The sequence below is a fragment of the Aythya marila genome (genome assembly GCF_965140915.1).
Source record: "Aythya marila genome assembly, chromosome: 2".
In the NCBI taxonomy this organism is placed as follows: domain Eukaryota; kingdom Metazoa; phylum Chordata; class Aves; order Anseriformes; family Anatidae; genus Aythya; species Aythya marila.
The window spans coordinates 42579717-42597279 of NC_139043.1; the positions used below are offsets into that span (position 1 = coordinate 42579717).

The 17563-nt window shown below is 38.6% G+C and overlaps 1 protein-coding gene across 8 annotated transcripts in view; it reads left to right on the forward strand.

Moving 5' to 3' along the window:
• RBMS3 (RNA binding motif single stranded interacting protein 3) overlaps positions 1–17563 on the forward strand; it is a gene marked incomplete at its 3' end in the record, with an annotated part of 697589 nt that overhangs the window by 363952 nt on the left and 316074 nt on the right. For all 8 annotated transcript variants that reach the window (XR_014317039.1, XR_014317040.1, XM_082754887.1 and 5 more), the window contains one exon: positions 13318–13376. Coding sequence is in view for 6 of the 8 variants with exons in the window: in XM_082754887.1 (XP_082611013.1) it covers positions 13318–13376 (59 nt within the window). The remainder of the gene's footprint in view (positions 1–13317; positions 13377–17563) is intronic.

Here is a 17563-nt window from a genome sequence, read left to right on the forward strand (position 1 = left end):
CCCCCCCAGTATTGCTGAAGTGCTGCATCAGGCTTTAGCTGTGTTAACTTTTTCCAGACCAAGTTGAAGTTTGGTAGCTAAGACCCTCTCTTGATTTCCGAACTAGTGTTTAGGGATTGCTTTTAGCTGTTGTTTTCACCTCCGCAAGGGTGGTGGTTGTTCAGTCACTGAAAAGGTTTGTTGTTGGTTTTTAATTTACCTTGTGATTTTAAGACACTGCTCGTATTTGTTTGAAGTCAAGTCACCGGAATGAAGCTGAATTCTCAACAACAGACAAACAAAAAACCCATCACCATCTTTGGGCCTTGTTCATCTTTTTCCTCTTCTCTAGTTCTGCCGATAATTGTAACACAATTTGGTAAGACTAGTTTCATCACCTAAAAAATCTTTGGTTGGAAATGGATGAGGATCAGGTGCCTGTTGTATTCCTCACTGATTCTGGTCTTCCCTTCTGTACCAGCAGGGACAAGGGGAAGTTCTTACAAGGACCCCATGGATCAAAGAGTCAACTGCCAATTTAGCCACAAGGCGTAAACTTCTGCATTTCACCCATTGGCATAACAGTCAATCAGGAGCCAAAGGGAGCATTGTCTGTCACTCCAAAGACAGGACTTACTGCAGTCAAAAGTGGGATTACAGATCTCCCAGAGATGGCAAAGCCAGGAGGTTCACTGCTTGTAAAGCAGCTAAACCAGCAAAAGGTGCAGCACCCAGATCTTTTCTCACATTTTCAGGCAGGTTTTGAAGACTGAAATGCTGAAATGCTTTCTTTCCTTGCAAAGAAAACCCAAGTAAAACCAATGTGAGCTGCAGACACACTGCTCACTGCAGGGTTGATGTACCTTGGTTTGCAGTTCATTGCTCTGTGGTTCTGGGGGAGAGAAAACTACATGATGGTTGTTATTTGGGGGAAATTAAAAAAAAAAAAAAAAAAAGCAGTGAAAGTAAAGAGCGATGGAAGCTGACAAGTTATTTTACACTCCTAGTAGCTCATTTGAAGGTTATGCATGGCATTTTCTGGAGCTGATGTGCTCTTAATATGGCTAAGCTCAGGGGTTATTCTGATTTTCCCACTGTGCACTTTCTGTGCTAAGGAGCTGGGGAGGAGCGCCACCGTGTCTGTCTCTGTGGTGAACAGGATGGTCATTAATGACCGTACACAGAACAGTAGGATGGCTGTATCCTAGGGGAAATCAATTTTCTGCAGAGAGCCAGGCTTGTAAAGAGTAGAAAATTTCCACTGAAGGGGAGGGGAGGAAAGGGAGACAAAACTGACAGAACAGGGATTAACACATACAAAGGCTTCAAAAGTGACGAAAGACTTTCTGTACAAGGTGGATTTTTTTTTTTTCCCACTGTCAAAGTTGATCAAGTCTGAAACATGCTGATCTTGAAGGTGGGAGAGAGAATGGCCATCTGGAGAAGCTCTGGGACAGGAGACATAGGAGAGGTTGTGGAGAAGGCTGCCTGGGGTTTAGACAAATGGTGATTTGTTTCTAAAGCACTCTACTTTTAAATGGAGCACAAATATGCAGAATTTATGAAGATATGAATGCTATTGTCCAATTCACTTCCTGAAGGAGCATTTATATTGCAGACACTTCTGGGTTTCAGAGTCGAGCAGCAAAACCTGAGCCTAGGTTAAAGCTCACTGAGATTGCTCCATGCACGCCTGCAAGACTGCTGTGTCTGTGGTGCGGACAGGTCCTTGTGTTACCACATCCATGTGTGCTTGAGAATTCAGACTGGGGTCATTGTCTTTTGATTTTCTTCACTTTTTCAGGTTTGTGTTCTTGAAATCACAGATCCTGGCTGTGGTACTGAGTGTCTGTGGCTCACTGGCTTTGGAAGTCCTTTGCCATACCCTAATGGTTTGCTTTACTCTCTTCTGTTGATTTTCTGCTAGTTACACCTTGCTTACTTTAAACCAAGCTCACAAAAGCTTGTTTTCCTATGGATGCTCTTGTTTTATATTAGATTTTGGAAAAAAGATATCTATATCACAGGGGAGATACAGGGACTAAACTGTAACTGGTGTTAAATATCATTTGAAGAACAGCTCTGGTAAGAGTAAATTTACTTAGACTTCTTTGTATGTTTATGTGTATGTATCTTAAAAATGTAAGCAGACAAAAATCTGTAAATCTCAGACAAGACGGTGATTCTTTTCTGACTATGCTCAATATTAAAGGCTAAGCCAGAGATAAGATAACATTCCCATAAACATGGAAGCTTGAACAAAGGAGCAGTTGTCCCGAGAATGTGGGAGTCAAAAAGAAACCTAAGTCTGAACTTCAGAAATTGTCTTAAAAAATGGAATATTACATGTAGAGTAATGTTTAATGGCTCTCAGAAATTGAAGAAGAGGGGAAACCCATAGGTCTTTCTCTTGATCTCAGTGGTCTCTGGAGCAAGCCCAAAGAAAGCAGAGGGCAGAGGCATCTGGTAAATGAATAGCTGGAGTAGACCTTTTATTTTGCTTTGGCTTCTTGTTCAAGATGTTGGTCTTCTGAGAACTTCCTTTGCAAACAGCAGAAAGGGAGAGGGTGGGAAAATTCCCATGGCATGAAGCCTCCCCTCAGTCTCCTCTGGGCTGAACAAACCAAGGGACTTCAGCCACTCCTCGTACGCCTTCTCCTCTAGGCCCTTCACCATCTTTGTAGCCCTCCTCTGAACACTCTCTAACAGTTTTATGACCTTTTTATACTGTGATGCCCAAAGCTGCACACAGCAGTTGGGGTGAAGCTGCACCAGCACAAAGCAGAGCAGGACGATCCCTTCCCTCGACTGGCTAGCCCTAAAATGGAGCCTTGGGGAACCCCACTAGTGACTGGCCACCAGCCTGATGTAAGCCCATTTAATATAATCCTTTGAGATTGACTGGACGTCCCTCTTACATTGTTTTTGTGTTTTCATTGCTCTGATGGCCTATACTAAAAGCAATCTACTTGCCAATACAGGTGATCATTGTAAATTTTGTGGTATTCATTTTTAAACCCAGCACATTTGGCAGATTATATTTTGGCTGCTGAAATTTTATTTATCCATACGGGATATACTTGCCATTTATCTGTGTGATAGCAGTAGTAAAGTGAGTGGTGTCAGCATCGGGGTTTTCATAAATCTTTAAATCCAGCAGCTCTTTTTATAAAGCTGGGAATAGAATGCAGGGTGGATTTGTTCATTGTTATCATTTTATTTTATTTTATTTTTTCTTTTGCAAGGTTGTTTTCTGGGATCCAAAACATGCAACTGCCAAGCAGTGTTTTTTCCCTAGCTGAGGATGTTCACTAATATTTGATGAAGATGTTGCCCTTGGTGTTGCCAGCCCTCAGAAGTTTATTGCAAGGTTCACAATATTTGTTTCTTAAACCCTTAGATCCTGAGGCGTGTGATAAGATGGGAATCTCAGCTTTCTATTTAAAAAAAATATAGGTTTCTTTCCATTGTGGCTGTAAAGAGAGGCTTGAAAATGCATCTGAGTCTATCACAAAGGCTCACAATATATAAACAAAATAAAAGAATATTTCAAATTTATTTCTTATTTATTTTTTAATACCAAAAGTTAATTTCTTAACTTCTTGGTGTATTAGTGAGCAACAGGAATTGTCATAACTGTACTCCTTAGCCAGTTACAAGAAGAATTGTGGGTTTATCTCAGTGAATCATAGTTCTCATTCTCCCAAAGTATGCTCAATAATCAGATGAGGCCTTGGTTCTTGATATGTATCTTTATATGGATTGAGGATCACATCTTTTTTAATTAGTTTAACTGAAGGCATCTAAAGGCTCCCAAACTCGACTGAAGCTAATTTGCTTCCAAATCCAGTGCTACTGGTCAAATTTCAGAATGTACTCACTGTATTTTTCAGTGAGTCTTTCTGTTCCTGGGGTAAAATTTCCCAGCAGATTCATGAAATATTTAAATTTTTCCTCCTTCCTCCAGATTTGCCCATGTATATTTCAGAAAAATGGGTTACAGAGCACATATTTTTTAGAGATCTCCATCCAGGCAGGAACTACCAAGTGCCTTTTTGAAGACTGAAGATACTGAGTATATAATGAGCGACTTTATTGAGTGAATCCCATGGCTTATCTAACATCTTTCTGGGCCATATTGGCTGTTGTAGGTATGAACTGAACCACAGTAGAACACAGCAATTGCCACCATTGGCTTTTCTCCTGTAGGAGACTTGTGGCAAAGGTGTCCAAGAAGAGAAGTTGGCACACAGCCTGTGTGAGTGAGTTGACTGTAAGATTTTATTCATCTTAGGCTTGTTGGTTCTCCAACGACTGATGAGTAGAGAGCTACAGATGTGCTAATTATTCCCTATTCCCTGCCCCTAGATGTTATCTTGATGTGTAATTTCAACATTCAAAGACAGACAATAATGAGGCAGCTGCTCTGTTGGTGCACATTGGGGTAGCCCACTGGAAGATGGCACCGCATGACTAGACACCAAGAGATATCCAAAGTGCAGTTTTTAATAAGCCTTCCCTTCACAGATATTTACCAGGCTGCTATAGTGAGGCTAATACATTGAATTATGTCCATCTTTCTTTGAACAATAAAGGATGAAGATGCGTTTATATAATAGATAAGGGCTCTAATCTAAATACATTTTAAAACCTTAAATGCATTTTTGTAACAGGTGACTTAATTTAATTCTGCGTTTACTTGCGGCTTTTTTAAACCATTTTGAAAACATGAAAAATAACATGATTCATAAATTATATATCTTTATGTTGTGCTGGGCAGTTTCATCTAGTGTAAATTTTAGTTTTGACAAAGCGATGACTCAAGAGAAAGTTTTTGGAGAATACTTGCTTTGGGACCCTGGCCTGGCAATTATGGTGAGTTACCAGCAAGAACACATTTGTGCTCTTATAATTAATTACCGTAGCTGTTTTAGGCCTTGCACCGAAGAAAGCAAAGCACTAACTGGCAATGTGCACTTACTGTTATGTGTAAGGTTGTTTTCCGTATCAGGGCTGTAGGGAGGACTTCCCACACCCTTCCAAAACAAGAGCAACAACAACACACACAAAAAAATTAATTTCAGCCTATAAACATGATTTAACCATAATAAATTTTCTCTTTAAGTTAAGCTGGGCTCCTTACACTTGGTAAAGTTAAATAAAATTCAAAGAAATTCAAAACCAGAGGTATTCTGGCCCAGTCCTGGGTGAACAGTGTATGCTTCTGTCCAAGTGATTTTAAAATTCCAAAATCATGGTCTTATTGCTTCTCCCTGAAAATTTCAGGCAGAGAAAAAGGTGTTCCTGTGCATCACTTGTGTCAAAGTTTGGCCTCTGGAAAATAAACATAACCGTGACGTTCCAGCTTTGAAAATAAAGTGATTTAAATCAGTAATATTTAAGAAAAAGAAGCAATTTGTGATTAGTTCCTCAAATACACATTTTTCAACGTAAAAATCCGAAGGAATGATGTTTTTCAGAACAAAGTTGTTTCCAAAGACATCCCAAGTACCTGATATTTTATAATTTGTAAATAATGAAATGGGAGCTCTGTGAACTCAAGAAGTCTCACTCACACATTTGATTCAAATGGCCTTTGTGTGAACTCTACAAAATGCTTTAAATTATCAGTTTGAGTTCATGGTCCCTGGTGGTAGCTGGAGTTCTTGCTTTTCTCTTTAATTCCTTTTCTTTTCTTGGCTATTGTTAGAGAGGTAACATCTGATTGAGGTATCTATATATGTATTTACAATACGTTGCAGTCATATAATTCTTTTAAGAGCAAATTGTTTTAGTGAAATGTCAGAAAATCTGCACAAACTGAATGCTCAGAGTTCCCTTGAATAATGGGGCTATTGTTAAATGATTGAATACTTTAGAGATTAATATCATGGTATGCTGGCATGCTGGTTCATACCAACTGTAATTTCACAATGAATCCTCCATAAGTAAGCAACACTGTGAATGAGAAATCGGATACAAGACATCCCAGCATGCAAGAACATACAAAGTAAATAAAGTCTACACAAGAATTACATGTTAGAGAGTTGTATTTTTACAATATCTGACATAATTCATAATTAAATCATTGGATAAAGGAGAATCTTCTAGTTTGAAGATATATATATATTTTTTTTTTTCAAATGCCAATGAGTGATGTCTTAAGAGTAGAAAAGATAGCTTTTCATTTTTCTTTTCCTTCCAGTTCTTTGAAAATTAGAGTTTGCTTGGCATTATCATTTGTGACAGGCTACAGGTTTATCTTGTCTGTGACGGGTTTCAGATCCCTAAGCTGTCTTCCAAATAATGCATCCTATCATTACACAGAAAATTTAGTAGCACTGCTGAGTGTCTGCAAACAACAGTTGCATTTTATTTTTTTTAAGACATCTGAATTCTTGCAAATATGGAATAATTAGTAGTTGAAGATTTAATGACAGCCCAGAAGAAGGGCTGAAGTGTTCTGCATGAAATCACAGTTATTAATTTGTGCATGAATTTTGTTTTCCATACTTAATTTAGCAACTGTAAAATATTTTGCTAATTAATTATTAACACTGGTTATTTGTCATGGCAGAACTGTGAGGGAAAAACATAGCTTTTTATCAAAGCAAAAATATAAATGTCAGAACTTTAATTTAAATACAATATGCAATAATGTAATCATTTTTAAATAGTCTTAAGTAGCTTCAACATTCAAACGTACAGATGTAATATGAATATAATAGATAGTCCTAACTCAGAATAAATACTATTTAGAATTAAAACTGCATGTAAGAGCCAAGTGTCTTGCATGAAATAAACTGTGAAAAAAAAAAAAAAAAACAAACAAAATGAAACACAACAAAATGCTGTAAAATGTCAGGCTTTTATGGGGAGTGCCACTTCAGTAAGTGGCATTTTATTCTGTACTGGGTATCAAGAGTGTGACAAATCTTTAGCCTTATTATAAGCACTGTGAATAGGATTTGAGCTTGTACCTACTGAAGGCAATGAAAAAACTGCCTTTGATTTCTGCAAGTGTTGGATCAAGCCACTTAATTTCCATTTACATGCAGACAAAAATCTTTTTATACTTTGGCAAGGAAGGGAAAAAGGCTACAGGAAACATTACCTTTGAACTACCTAAGTGGTATACTTCTTACAGGTCTGAGAGTCCAAGTTCTTTATATTTCCAGAAATGTTGTAAATGTTTAAATTCCCTTTACTTTGGCTTCTGTTTAAGCTAGCTTAATTTCTCAAGTATTGAAAACAATTACAGTAAGTATCTAGAGTCTGCACACTTTTGTATGAGACATTATTTTAGAGGTGAATATGCTTAAGAATATGCTTAATATTCTTAATTATGCTTAAGAATATGAAGGCAGATTAGTTTGATTAGGAAATATAACTCTCTGTTTCTTAGTAAATATCTGTATTGCCTTGTAAATATTTTTTCTAACTTGAATGCAAGACATCTATATCAGTTTAGTAAGGATAAAGCAAGATGCCTTCCTGGGCTTTAGTTTTAGGGACACTGGAAAGAAAAGCCAGCATTTTATCAGCAGAGGGATAGTTTTAGTTTTGGTATTTCCACACACATTTAAAGAGGTTTATTTGCAGTATTTCACACTCTAAGTTGTCAAAATTTTACAAGAAGCAACCTTCGCTATTACGAGCAAGTTTTCTGTGTTCTAGCACCAAAGGATCATAGCTGCTCCAGAGTGGTACAAGAGCCCCATGATTGGAGCTAAATAGTGCTTCAATCTTCTCCTTAAAAGCAGGATTTCTGAATATGATCTGTAAATGCAGGGTAAATGACTCAATCCATACTCTGAAACAGCCTGTTAAGTTCTTTCCTCCTAACACAGAGCTGTTATGCAAGAGAATGGTATGGTCTTGGCTTTTATTTGTCTGAAGTAATAATAGTGTTCATAGGCATGTGCACATAGGTTTTTTTGTTTCTTTTTTTCTTCTGAAAAATACATTTTTGGTCGGCATAATGTGATAGTGAACAATAAATCCATTTATGAATCAAATCACTATATTCTTTCTTAGTAGTAAATATCTGTACCAGAAAATATTCCTGAATTTACATGCATTCTTTCAGTAGTTAATCAGCTTTCATCCTCCAGGAAATTCACTCCTCATAGATGCTATAACATTCATTATTTTCTGCCTAAAACTGGATGGCATCTTACTCTGTTAAGAACAAAAATATGTGGTCTAGGTTTCAAAAATTGCTGGGCAACTCTGAGCCTTCTAGAATTTGGTACAAAGGACTTGGGAGTCCTTCTGAAAGTCCGCTGCTATTTTAGACCTACAACCAAACAATCTGAGACACCCCTTTTTTTCTGGTCTTTTTGAAACTCTTGGACAAGTTGTTACTCTAAATTGCTTTAGTGACTTGTATTACAGTCATCAAAGGAATGATTTTTATAAACTTGACAGCCAGACTGAAAGAAGTGAAGACAAGAGTTAGACTTGTATTTTTGTGGACAGAAGTACAGTCTTTATTAATCCACTACACTGTAGGCTCTCTGCAACCACTGTCCCCTGTTTATTCCCCAAGCCATATGCTGGTCAGTGAAATAGAGGGTGCTCTGAATGGTATGAATTTAGTTGTTTCATATTTCTGTGAATAAAAAGAGAGGTTGTTTTTAACTTTTCCTTTACAAAAAATATAAAAGTAAGGTACAGAAAAACCACAAACCTGCCAAGTCTTTGTTAATGGATAGAATTGTACGTGTTGTATTTAGGAGAAAAAAAATAGAAGTATTGAAAATGTCATGCAGTAGATAAAATGCCCCCCAAATGATCATGCAAATCAGAACTTTTTCTGAGTGAATTTCTCTTCTGTATGCATTTGGATGTCTTCGGTGCATGTGGGAGTGCGTTATAGGAATAACATCTCTCAGAGAAACACAGTAGCAATTCCTTCTGTATTTTAGGCTTTCATGTGGGCTTTTTCTTTTTTTACAGAAATCCATGATTTTCCTAATAGAGTCTGCTTTTAAACAAAATAAACCTAGTTACGCTATTTATATATTCATTCACAAGAATGAAAGAGTCTCAGAGTTGCTTATCTAAATCCAATTACTGCTGGTCAAATTCATCCCGGTACAAAAGTTCCGGAGATAAAAGCATATATTACCTAAATGCATAGAAATTCAGGCTGTTTTCAGCTGGGTGAATTGTGCTTTGAGTAACACATGGGGCTTTGGATGAACCCTAATGTCACGGATATAATTAGGAAGCTCCCAACTTGGAAATTACATGGCAGCTCCTTTGGCTTAACCAAGCAAGGTTAAGAGGTTACTTGCGTTGAAATCACAAGTTTCACGTTTATTTAAAACACAGGAGTAATAACCAGAATGGGGGAAAAGTAGTGATAAGTAGGTGCCTGTGTGCCTGCCACCCAGGTTGGATGGACATGAAGGGTGGCATAGCTGCGTAACCGAGTTGGGTGAGGGACATGGCTTGTCTGGTCCAACAGCCATTTCGTGTTACAGGACTAGCCATGGCCAGCCTGAAAGCTGGCTTGAAGGACAGCGTAGAAATACTTCTGCCATCAGTTTGGAATCAGTGCAGACGATGGGAAAGGTTCCCGCATCTTGCAAGTGGTATCACTTACAGCTCAAGTGCTTCCTCCAGGAACTCTCTCCATTTTAACAGCAGTTATCAAATAACTTCCCAGGAACGAACGGTTGAGCTTTGTCTGCAGCCTAAGTGCTGATCGACCGCCTGCCTGCAAGGCTCTTCAAGTGATCTATTTGTACTGCAGCTCTGATGCATGTTCAGGGTTTATTCTGCATTGCTTGCATCTTCCCAGTACTCTGCTGAGTACCTAGGAAATGTGGGCTGCAACGGGATGGGGCTCTGGAGAGCTGCATAGGGAGACTTTTTTCTCTCTGCACCACAGCACAGTGTGTTTTGCCCTTATTGCCACCCACAGTGTAACAAGGCGCGTGTCATTTGTGGGTGAAGTGTTTTTAAGTGACATTTGTAATTTGAACAGCGGATATCAGCAACTTGAATGGTTTTGCCCTGAACTGGCATATACAAGAAGTGGTAAAAATCTTTATGTTCATAAGAAGCTATTCCTCCCCTCCAAGTTACAGTTCTTGTGGAATATAAGAGTGGTCGGGCTGGGTCAGACCAGGAATTTATTTCAGCAGTTTTAAGGGGAGGTGCCTGATGTTCAAATGGGGACTGGATGTCATGATACTTCCCTGACACCCTCTTCCAGCTTTTAGGGTTAGGTGGCTTCCAGGGCCATAAACATGCCTTTGTGTAATTTGGTGACAGATCTAACAGCCTAGAACCCATCTAATAGCTTTCTGTAGAGGTGCATTTTGTGGGGCACCAGCACTTTCTGTAGCCATGAATTCTGCAGTTTTTAAACTGTCCATCATGTAATTGTCTTGTCAGTCCTTATATACATGTATATTTTGAGGGACAATGAAAACACCTAGTCATAGTCTCACTGCATGGGTCCTTCTTTAATGAGCTGAAGTCCTAGTGTATATATTTGCCTCTGACATGGAAGGTCTTTCAAGTCCCTGACCACAAAGTTTTAAATGAAAATTATTACATGGAGAAAACATTAAAAACATCATTCAATACAGGGAATTAAAAGGATTTTAAAAAACAGGATGAAAATAATTTTATTTGAGGTTACTGCACATTTAAATAATGGGGAAGAACGTAATGAAAAACAACACATCTGTCTGGGAATCTTCTGAATAAAAATTTTGGTTCAGATGTGCAGTAGACACATTTTTGAGGTGTAGCAGTCTCACAGATTCATAACTTCTCTTACCTTGGATACTGTGATGCAGTAGGTTATCCTTAATGATACAGTCATTATGGTTAAAGGTTGATAATAAGGCATTGAGATGAACTCAGTTCCACAATTATCTTTTACTGACCAGATTTTTTTTTTTTTTTTTTTTTTTTTTGATTCAAGATCTTTGAAAATACCTTCATGCACCATAATTCAGGAGGAAATTAGGTAGTGCTCGTGTTCCCCCATGACATGCAAACCATACCTAGTATTTTTTACATTAATGATATCGTTTGTGCAGGCTGTTGGATTTTATAGTCGTTTCCATTTAAATATAAGAAAAGGAGCTGTCGCTTGTGATGTGGTTTATTGTTATTTCTGTGGGCATTGTCATGGAAGAATACTTGTTTTTTTGCTTCCGTGTGAATGAAAGCACAGTTAAGGCTCACGCAAATGAAGAGACATCAACTTTGGAGGGGCAACATGACTTGATACCACTTTATACATGTGCAAGAAACACGACTACGTTTGTAGGAACAAAATATGTTCCTGCCTTAATGCAAAACACAAGCTAACATTCTTCATCAGAACTGATGTTCTGATTACTGTAAAATCCTTCACTTGAAATATTTAGGAAAACAGTGTCCAAATTAATTCCAACAACTTTATTGTGGCAGAGCTCGAGGTTTATAGCGGCCGATGAAATCGGCTGCATGTGGTTAATTGCCTATAACGGTGTTTGTTATTGTGGCACCTCTCGCTGCTCAGATGCCTGGTTTTGCAAACACGTCGGTGTGCATCTAGCTGTACGTGCTGGAGGAAGCTTCTGGCCCGAACAGAATTGCTTCTCAGACTGAAATCTCCAGTGTAACGAAGTGTTTGCAGGATCACAGTACGCGGCAAATAACTCTGGGAAATCTGTAATAAAAGCAGTGGAACCACAAATGTCTGTCTTTGCTGGCAAGAAATGTTAACTTTGAGCTCTCACATGACTTGGATGAAACAACATATCAATTCATTAGGAGTAGCTGAACTGAAATGGAGGCTGGGTGTTAGTTTTTGTTGGCGGAAGTTTAGGTAGGGGTTGTGTTTTATTTGAGGTTGTTGTGGGTTAGCCGCTGATTTTTGTTGGATTCTTTCTCCATATATCTGTCAGAGGCCCTTTGCTGTACGAGATAGGCGTGTTTTTGCATGTTTTTCATGTATTTGATTTTAAATCTAAATAAATCAAATAAATGAAGATGCACTGCACGGGCCAAACTTCCTGCTGGGTAAGCTGCCCACTGAGCAACTGTAAATCACACTGGCAGAGAATTTGGCCGTGCCTGCTTGAGATATGTGCTCTAACGTCTTTGAGGCCAAAGTCAACTCCAGGTATTACCATGAAGAATTATAAAACTAAGTGGAACATAAGTGAATATGAAGGCCCCAATTCTGAAAACACCTGAGCTTAGAAAAGCATGTGATCTCATGGTGAACATTAAACCTGATTTAGGTATCCACTCCTCTTGGATTAGAGCCAGCTATGGCAAAACAGACCCCACAGCTACCTGCCCACGTCCCCATCATGGTGGGGGGTGTGTTGCATTGGGTCTGCTTGCAGAGCACAAGATCCTCTCTGTCTAGGGAGCCAGCTGGGCAGGTAAGGGGAAGAAGGCTTTTCTCCCATTCCTCCCACCCAAGAGAGACCAAGACATACCAGTGACTTGAGGAATAAAACTAATTTCCCCATTCTCTTAAGGTGTTATATTCATCCGTAAATGGCCCTCTTCTGTAATATTTCACCAGCTCTTACTGACACTGACCATTAAATTGGCGTTTGTAGTTTAAACTTCTGCAAGGTAAAGACAAATAGCTGTTTTATGGTCTAATTGCTTAATGCAACAAATTGTAGCTGCCCAAACTCCCTCTTAATCATGCCAAGTCTATCAAGTTGTAGTGCAGTGCGGTGCTGTCTTATGGGAGGTGTCACATACTAAAATAAGAATTAGCACTTGTCTTGGAAAAGAGCTCTGAGGTGCATAAAAACCTCAAAAGCTTTGGTCTATCTAAAACAAAAGCTAAATGTATATCTAAATCTATCTGTTTAGGGTGTGTGTGTGAATGTGTGAATGCAGAGCCAAGCACAGTTGTGTCTGTGTGTGTGTGCATGCACGTAAATAAATGACCGTACCTCCTCCTCGTTGTTTAATCCTGGATCTGGTCCATCTCTATTAAAATTAATCTTGTTTGACAGCTAAGAATGAAAAAATATTTTTAAGCAAGCCTAATTAACTTAACCAAAGAAGCGTCTTTAGTAGTGCTGATGACCTAAAATTTCCCCTGTATTTGGCATTTACACTGGCAGTACAGTGCAGCGACCAGAGGTACACAGGCTATGGCAAAGGAGCACTGCTTTTCAGATGAACTCTAAAGGTGTTTGTTGAACTGCAGTGGAAGAAGGAACCTCTCCAGAAGTATCAGGGAAACATTCTTCAAGAGCACTAGATCTCTTTCTTGGATACGTGCAAAAATAATTATGTATGTTATTAAAATGCAATAACATGTATTTCTGTTCTTTGTTTTCTCTTTAGGTATGGGAAAATTGTATCCACAAAGGCAATTCTTGACAAAAACACAAATCAGTGCAAAGGTATGTGTAAACGTCTGCCCTGTGAGTTCATTGTCTGTCTGAATGATTGACTGGCGGCTTGACTGCCAAGGCCTTGGCTCCAACTGTGCAATCAACATAATGTACGGTATATTGCAAACATATTTAATAATGCCAAAGCTTTGAGTCGTGTTTCCAGTAACATTGCTCATTAATTTTTTTCATTAACAAACAAAATGAAAATCACAAATCAGAACAAGTATCAAATTGCTTCTGCAGAAAAGTAAATTACCTTCTAACCACATAGTACCGTCTGATTTGAATGATATCATCAGTGATGCAAATTGATTTCCTATATAAAAACAAAATTTTTCCTAAGCAAAACCTGGTTTATTTTTTTTTCTGTGAAGTCTTGGCCTACACTATCAGAAGAAGAAAATATTCTTTATGACACAAATAGATCCAGTTGTTGCAATACAAAGGTATGATATGAGATATGGTGAAAGTGATTCCTCTTCCAGTTTTACATTCATAACTTTTTTAGTGAAATATTGCAGATTTCATATTTTTATGTGTGTCTATGTATGGCTAAATCTGCATAGAAAAATGTTGGCTAATGTATAGAATTATGTTAGTTATTCATTTAACACTTTGAAGAGCAATCGAGTATGTGGTGGGAACCTCTGCTTTAAAATGTTTGCCACTTTATACTAGTGATATTCAGAATCCTTTTGGAGTAATAGAATCTACTGAAGTGGCTTCTTCTCATAAGAAGTGCATTCTGGACAGCATTTCTGTATGAGTTACTAAAAGCACTGCATACAGAAATATCTCACTGGTGGCAAGATAGGGTTTGAAGAGAAGCAGGAGAGAAAGATATGTGGGAAAACGTTGAGAAAGTACAAAATCCTTTCAGCTATACCAAAGATGTTATTGATGTTTGGAGAAGTGTGTGTCTTTATCTCTTGCATGCCAGCAGCAGCATTCATTAGCTACTCAAAAAAAAAAAAAAAGTAGGTTGTAAGATTGCAGTGCAAGTCTTGGAAAGCTCCATTAGCCTAATAGTTCATGAGCCATCATCAGAAGTGGCACTACCATGCATTTGCTTTGGTTGGATTTATTTTTTTTATATATAATAACATCGCTCTGACCGTATATCTTTGAAAAACACACTGGGAACCAGATTTTTTGTTTGTTTTTCATTTAGCTTGTTTTACTGAGGTATACCCATGTGGAAGGATGGGTTTGGCCAAGTGCAGAAGGCCTGGGGTGGGGCCCCACAGAGGTGAGAGCGGCAGTTTCAGAGCCAGGAGGAGATGATGTATCTGCCACTGGGGGGCTTGAGTTTTGGAGGCAGGGTGCTGTGACCTGTAGAGAGAGGAGGATTTGCAAAGTGACAGAGCTACAAAAGGGCTGAGTGGATCAAAATGGCCCTAAGCTGGTTTGACAAGGAAGAAGAGTGCTACGATGAGCAGGAGTATGGTTAGATATGATAGGCTTTGGGATAGCGGTGGTTTGGGATGAGACCCTGGTGTAGGAAGAAATTGGGGTTTAGGATTAAGGGAGCTGCAGGGGCCTGATTTGCTTGTGTCAAGGGTTAAAAAGAAAAAAAAAAAGAAAAAAGAAAAAAAAGAAAAAAGAAAAAAAAAAGAAGTCCATGATCAGGTAGGTTGGAGTAAGGCTGGGTCACTCTTCATTGTCCCACACTCCAGCTAAGACAGAAATGTTGTATTTCCCTGTTCCCACCATAGAGCAAGACTGAGATGTTCTCTCATGGGTCAACTCCATCATTTTTTCAGCTTTTATCTTAAATTTGTCCATCTGAAATGGCAACACAAACCACACGTATGGAGTTGAATTTGAATTGGGCTGTAAATGCGTTGAATAAATAAATGAAGCCTGTGGAAAAGAGAAATGTATTTGTCTCTGCTGATCTTGGTTGTCTGAGACCACTCTGATGGATCACAATAGATGATTCAGCTAGGTGGCTAAAAGCTGGTGGAGTGAAACAGTGAATCTGGTGGAAGCAGGCTTGTTGACCGGTAACCACTCCCAAACACATGTTGTCCCGTGATCTGGACTTCTTTCCATTCCTGTTGCCAGTGGAAATAAGAAAAGACATGGATGTACTTGCAAAATACAAAAATGTGAAGTGAAAACATTGTAAAGAGCATGAATGGTAACATTTTGAGGAAGACAGATGTCTTGGTTTGGTATTTTTTATGTTGTAGTCTGTTTTGATGTTATTGTATTAGGGGCTATGTACCAGTGAGTTGGAATTTTGTAAAAGTTTGGTTTCATGCTGTGTTTTTACACTGTAGGGCAGAAAGATATATTTATTTGTATTTTCAAAGATGGATCTTTATGACATAAGTGGTGCCATTAAAAGATCATAAACATAATTGGATTTATTAACAGTATGCTTTGTGGCATAAAAAGAATAGATGTTTTGCTTGTTGGGTACGATTTCCTTCCTCTAGCAAGATTGCTGGGGAAAAAAAAAAAGTCTGACAGGCATCAGAACTGGAAGGGCCCTGAAGAGGTCGTCTGGTCTGTTCCTCTGCCTCAGGCCAGGATCAGCACTACGTAAGCCACCGCGGATGGATGTTTGTCTCACCTGTGCTCAAAGGCTTCCAGCAGTGGAGATTCCACCAGCTCCTCAGGCAATCTGCAATAGTGCTTGCTGTCCTCGCTATAACAAAGTGTTTCCTAGTGTCTAAACTACATCTCCCTTTGTGCAGTTAAAGCCTGTCACTTCTTTTCTTATCCCTGGTGAATATGCAGAGCGGTTCATCCTTTCCTCTTCACTGTAAACACATATATTTGAAGACTGCTATGCCTCTGTCCCAGCTTTTCTTTAGGCTGAACATTGGTCCTTTCTCTCCTTCCTTAGAGGCAATCTGTTTCCAGTTTCTGATTATATTGCACTGCATCAGTCTCTCTAATTAGTTCACTCTAATCTGAAGTCCTTAGAGCCGGGCACAGAATGTCAGACAGCCTGAATCCGACCATTTTAAATAGTGTGGAGAAGTTATTTAATTTGTCTTCTCTGTGATTGCGTGGCTCTCCTGTTTATTTATACATGTAAATAGCTACTTATATTTAAAGTATAGATAGATTTTTGAGGGTGTTGTGTGAGAACAACAGTGTTGATTTATGCGAAGAGATTCTCAGCAGCCCTGTGGTTCTGTTATTCTCTTCTCCGGTGCTGCTGCCAGCCAGGCATTCCTTATTGTGTGCTCTGCTTTGTGCTGTTGATTATTCCCTCCTAAGGCTAGTACTTTTCATTTGTCTGTATTGAATTTTATCGTATTTTTTTCCCGGCTACTCCTTAATTTGCTAAGATTATTCTCAAATCTTAAGTCTCCAGAGTGCTTGCAGCACTTACCTCTTTAGTATCCTCTTCACAGTTAATAAATGATTTCTCTAATCCACTGGACAAGCTAATTTGGAAAAGACTGAGTAATAACAGACCTGAGAGAGACTATAGAGGAAACCGTCTTGGTATACCAGGTAGTTTAACAGTGAGCCGTTCAGAACTTTTAAAATTGGATGTGCCAATCAGTTTGGCACCTGTGTCACAGGACTTCTAGACAGGTCGTATTTCTCCTGTCTGCTTCTGTTATGAGAGACAATCAAGGTTTAATTAAAATATATGGTACTTCCTTATCCATGAGACTAATTGCCTATGTTTAGATGGAGGTCCAATATGATATTATTTACTCTTGCTTATCATTACATGGGGTACTCATCGCATGATGCCTGTGAGGCTCTGTGAATAGATTTATGTACTATTTGTTCTAGTATTTTTCCAGAAGTTGAAACTATCTTGAGTGTCTCTAATTCACTTGTGCCTGCATCCAGACCTTTAAAGCAAACAAAGAATCAACAGGCATTTTGTTGGCTCCTTTCCAGTCTTTTGGCTATCACTCACCTCTCTTAAAGTATGAGCTATCCTGTTAAATGAACACATCATTCTGCGATGTTTACACAGTGCAGTAGGGTGGATTACATTTAAGTAGATGATAGAAGCAATCACGTGATTAGAGATTTCAAAATTTATTTCAACCTCATTTGTGTTTTGTCCAAGGTATAGAGTAGATCTGAAAATGTAAACTAGTGAATATAATGATGCAATGATTTGAAGTACCGTATGTATCAATGTGCAGATCTGTTAAAATAGGTTGCTGGCTAGCAAAAAGCGTTAGGTTTCCCCTTCAACAAATGAA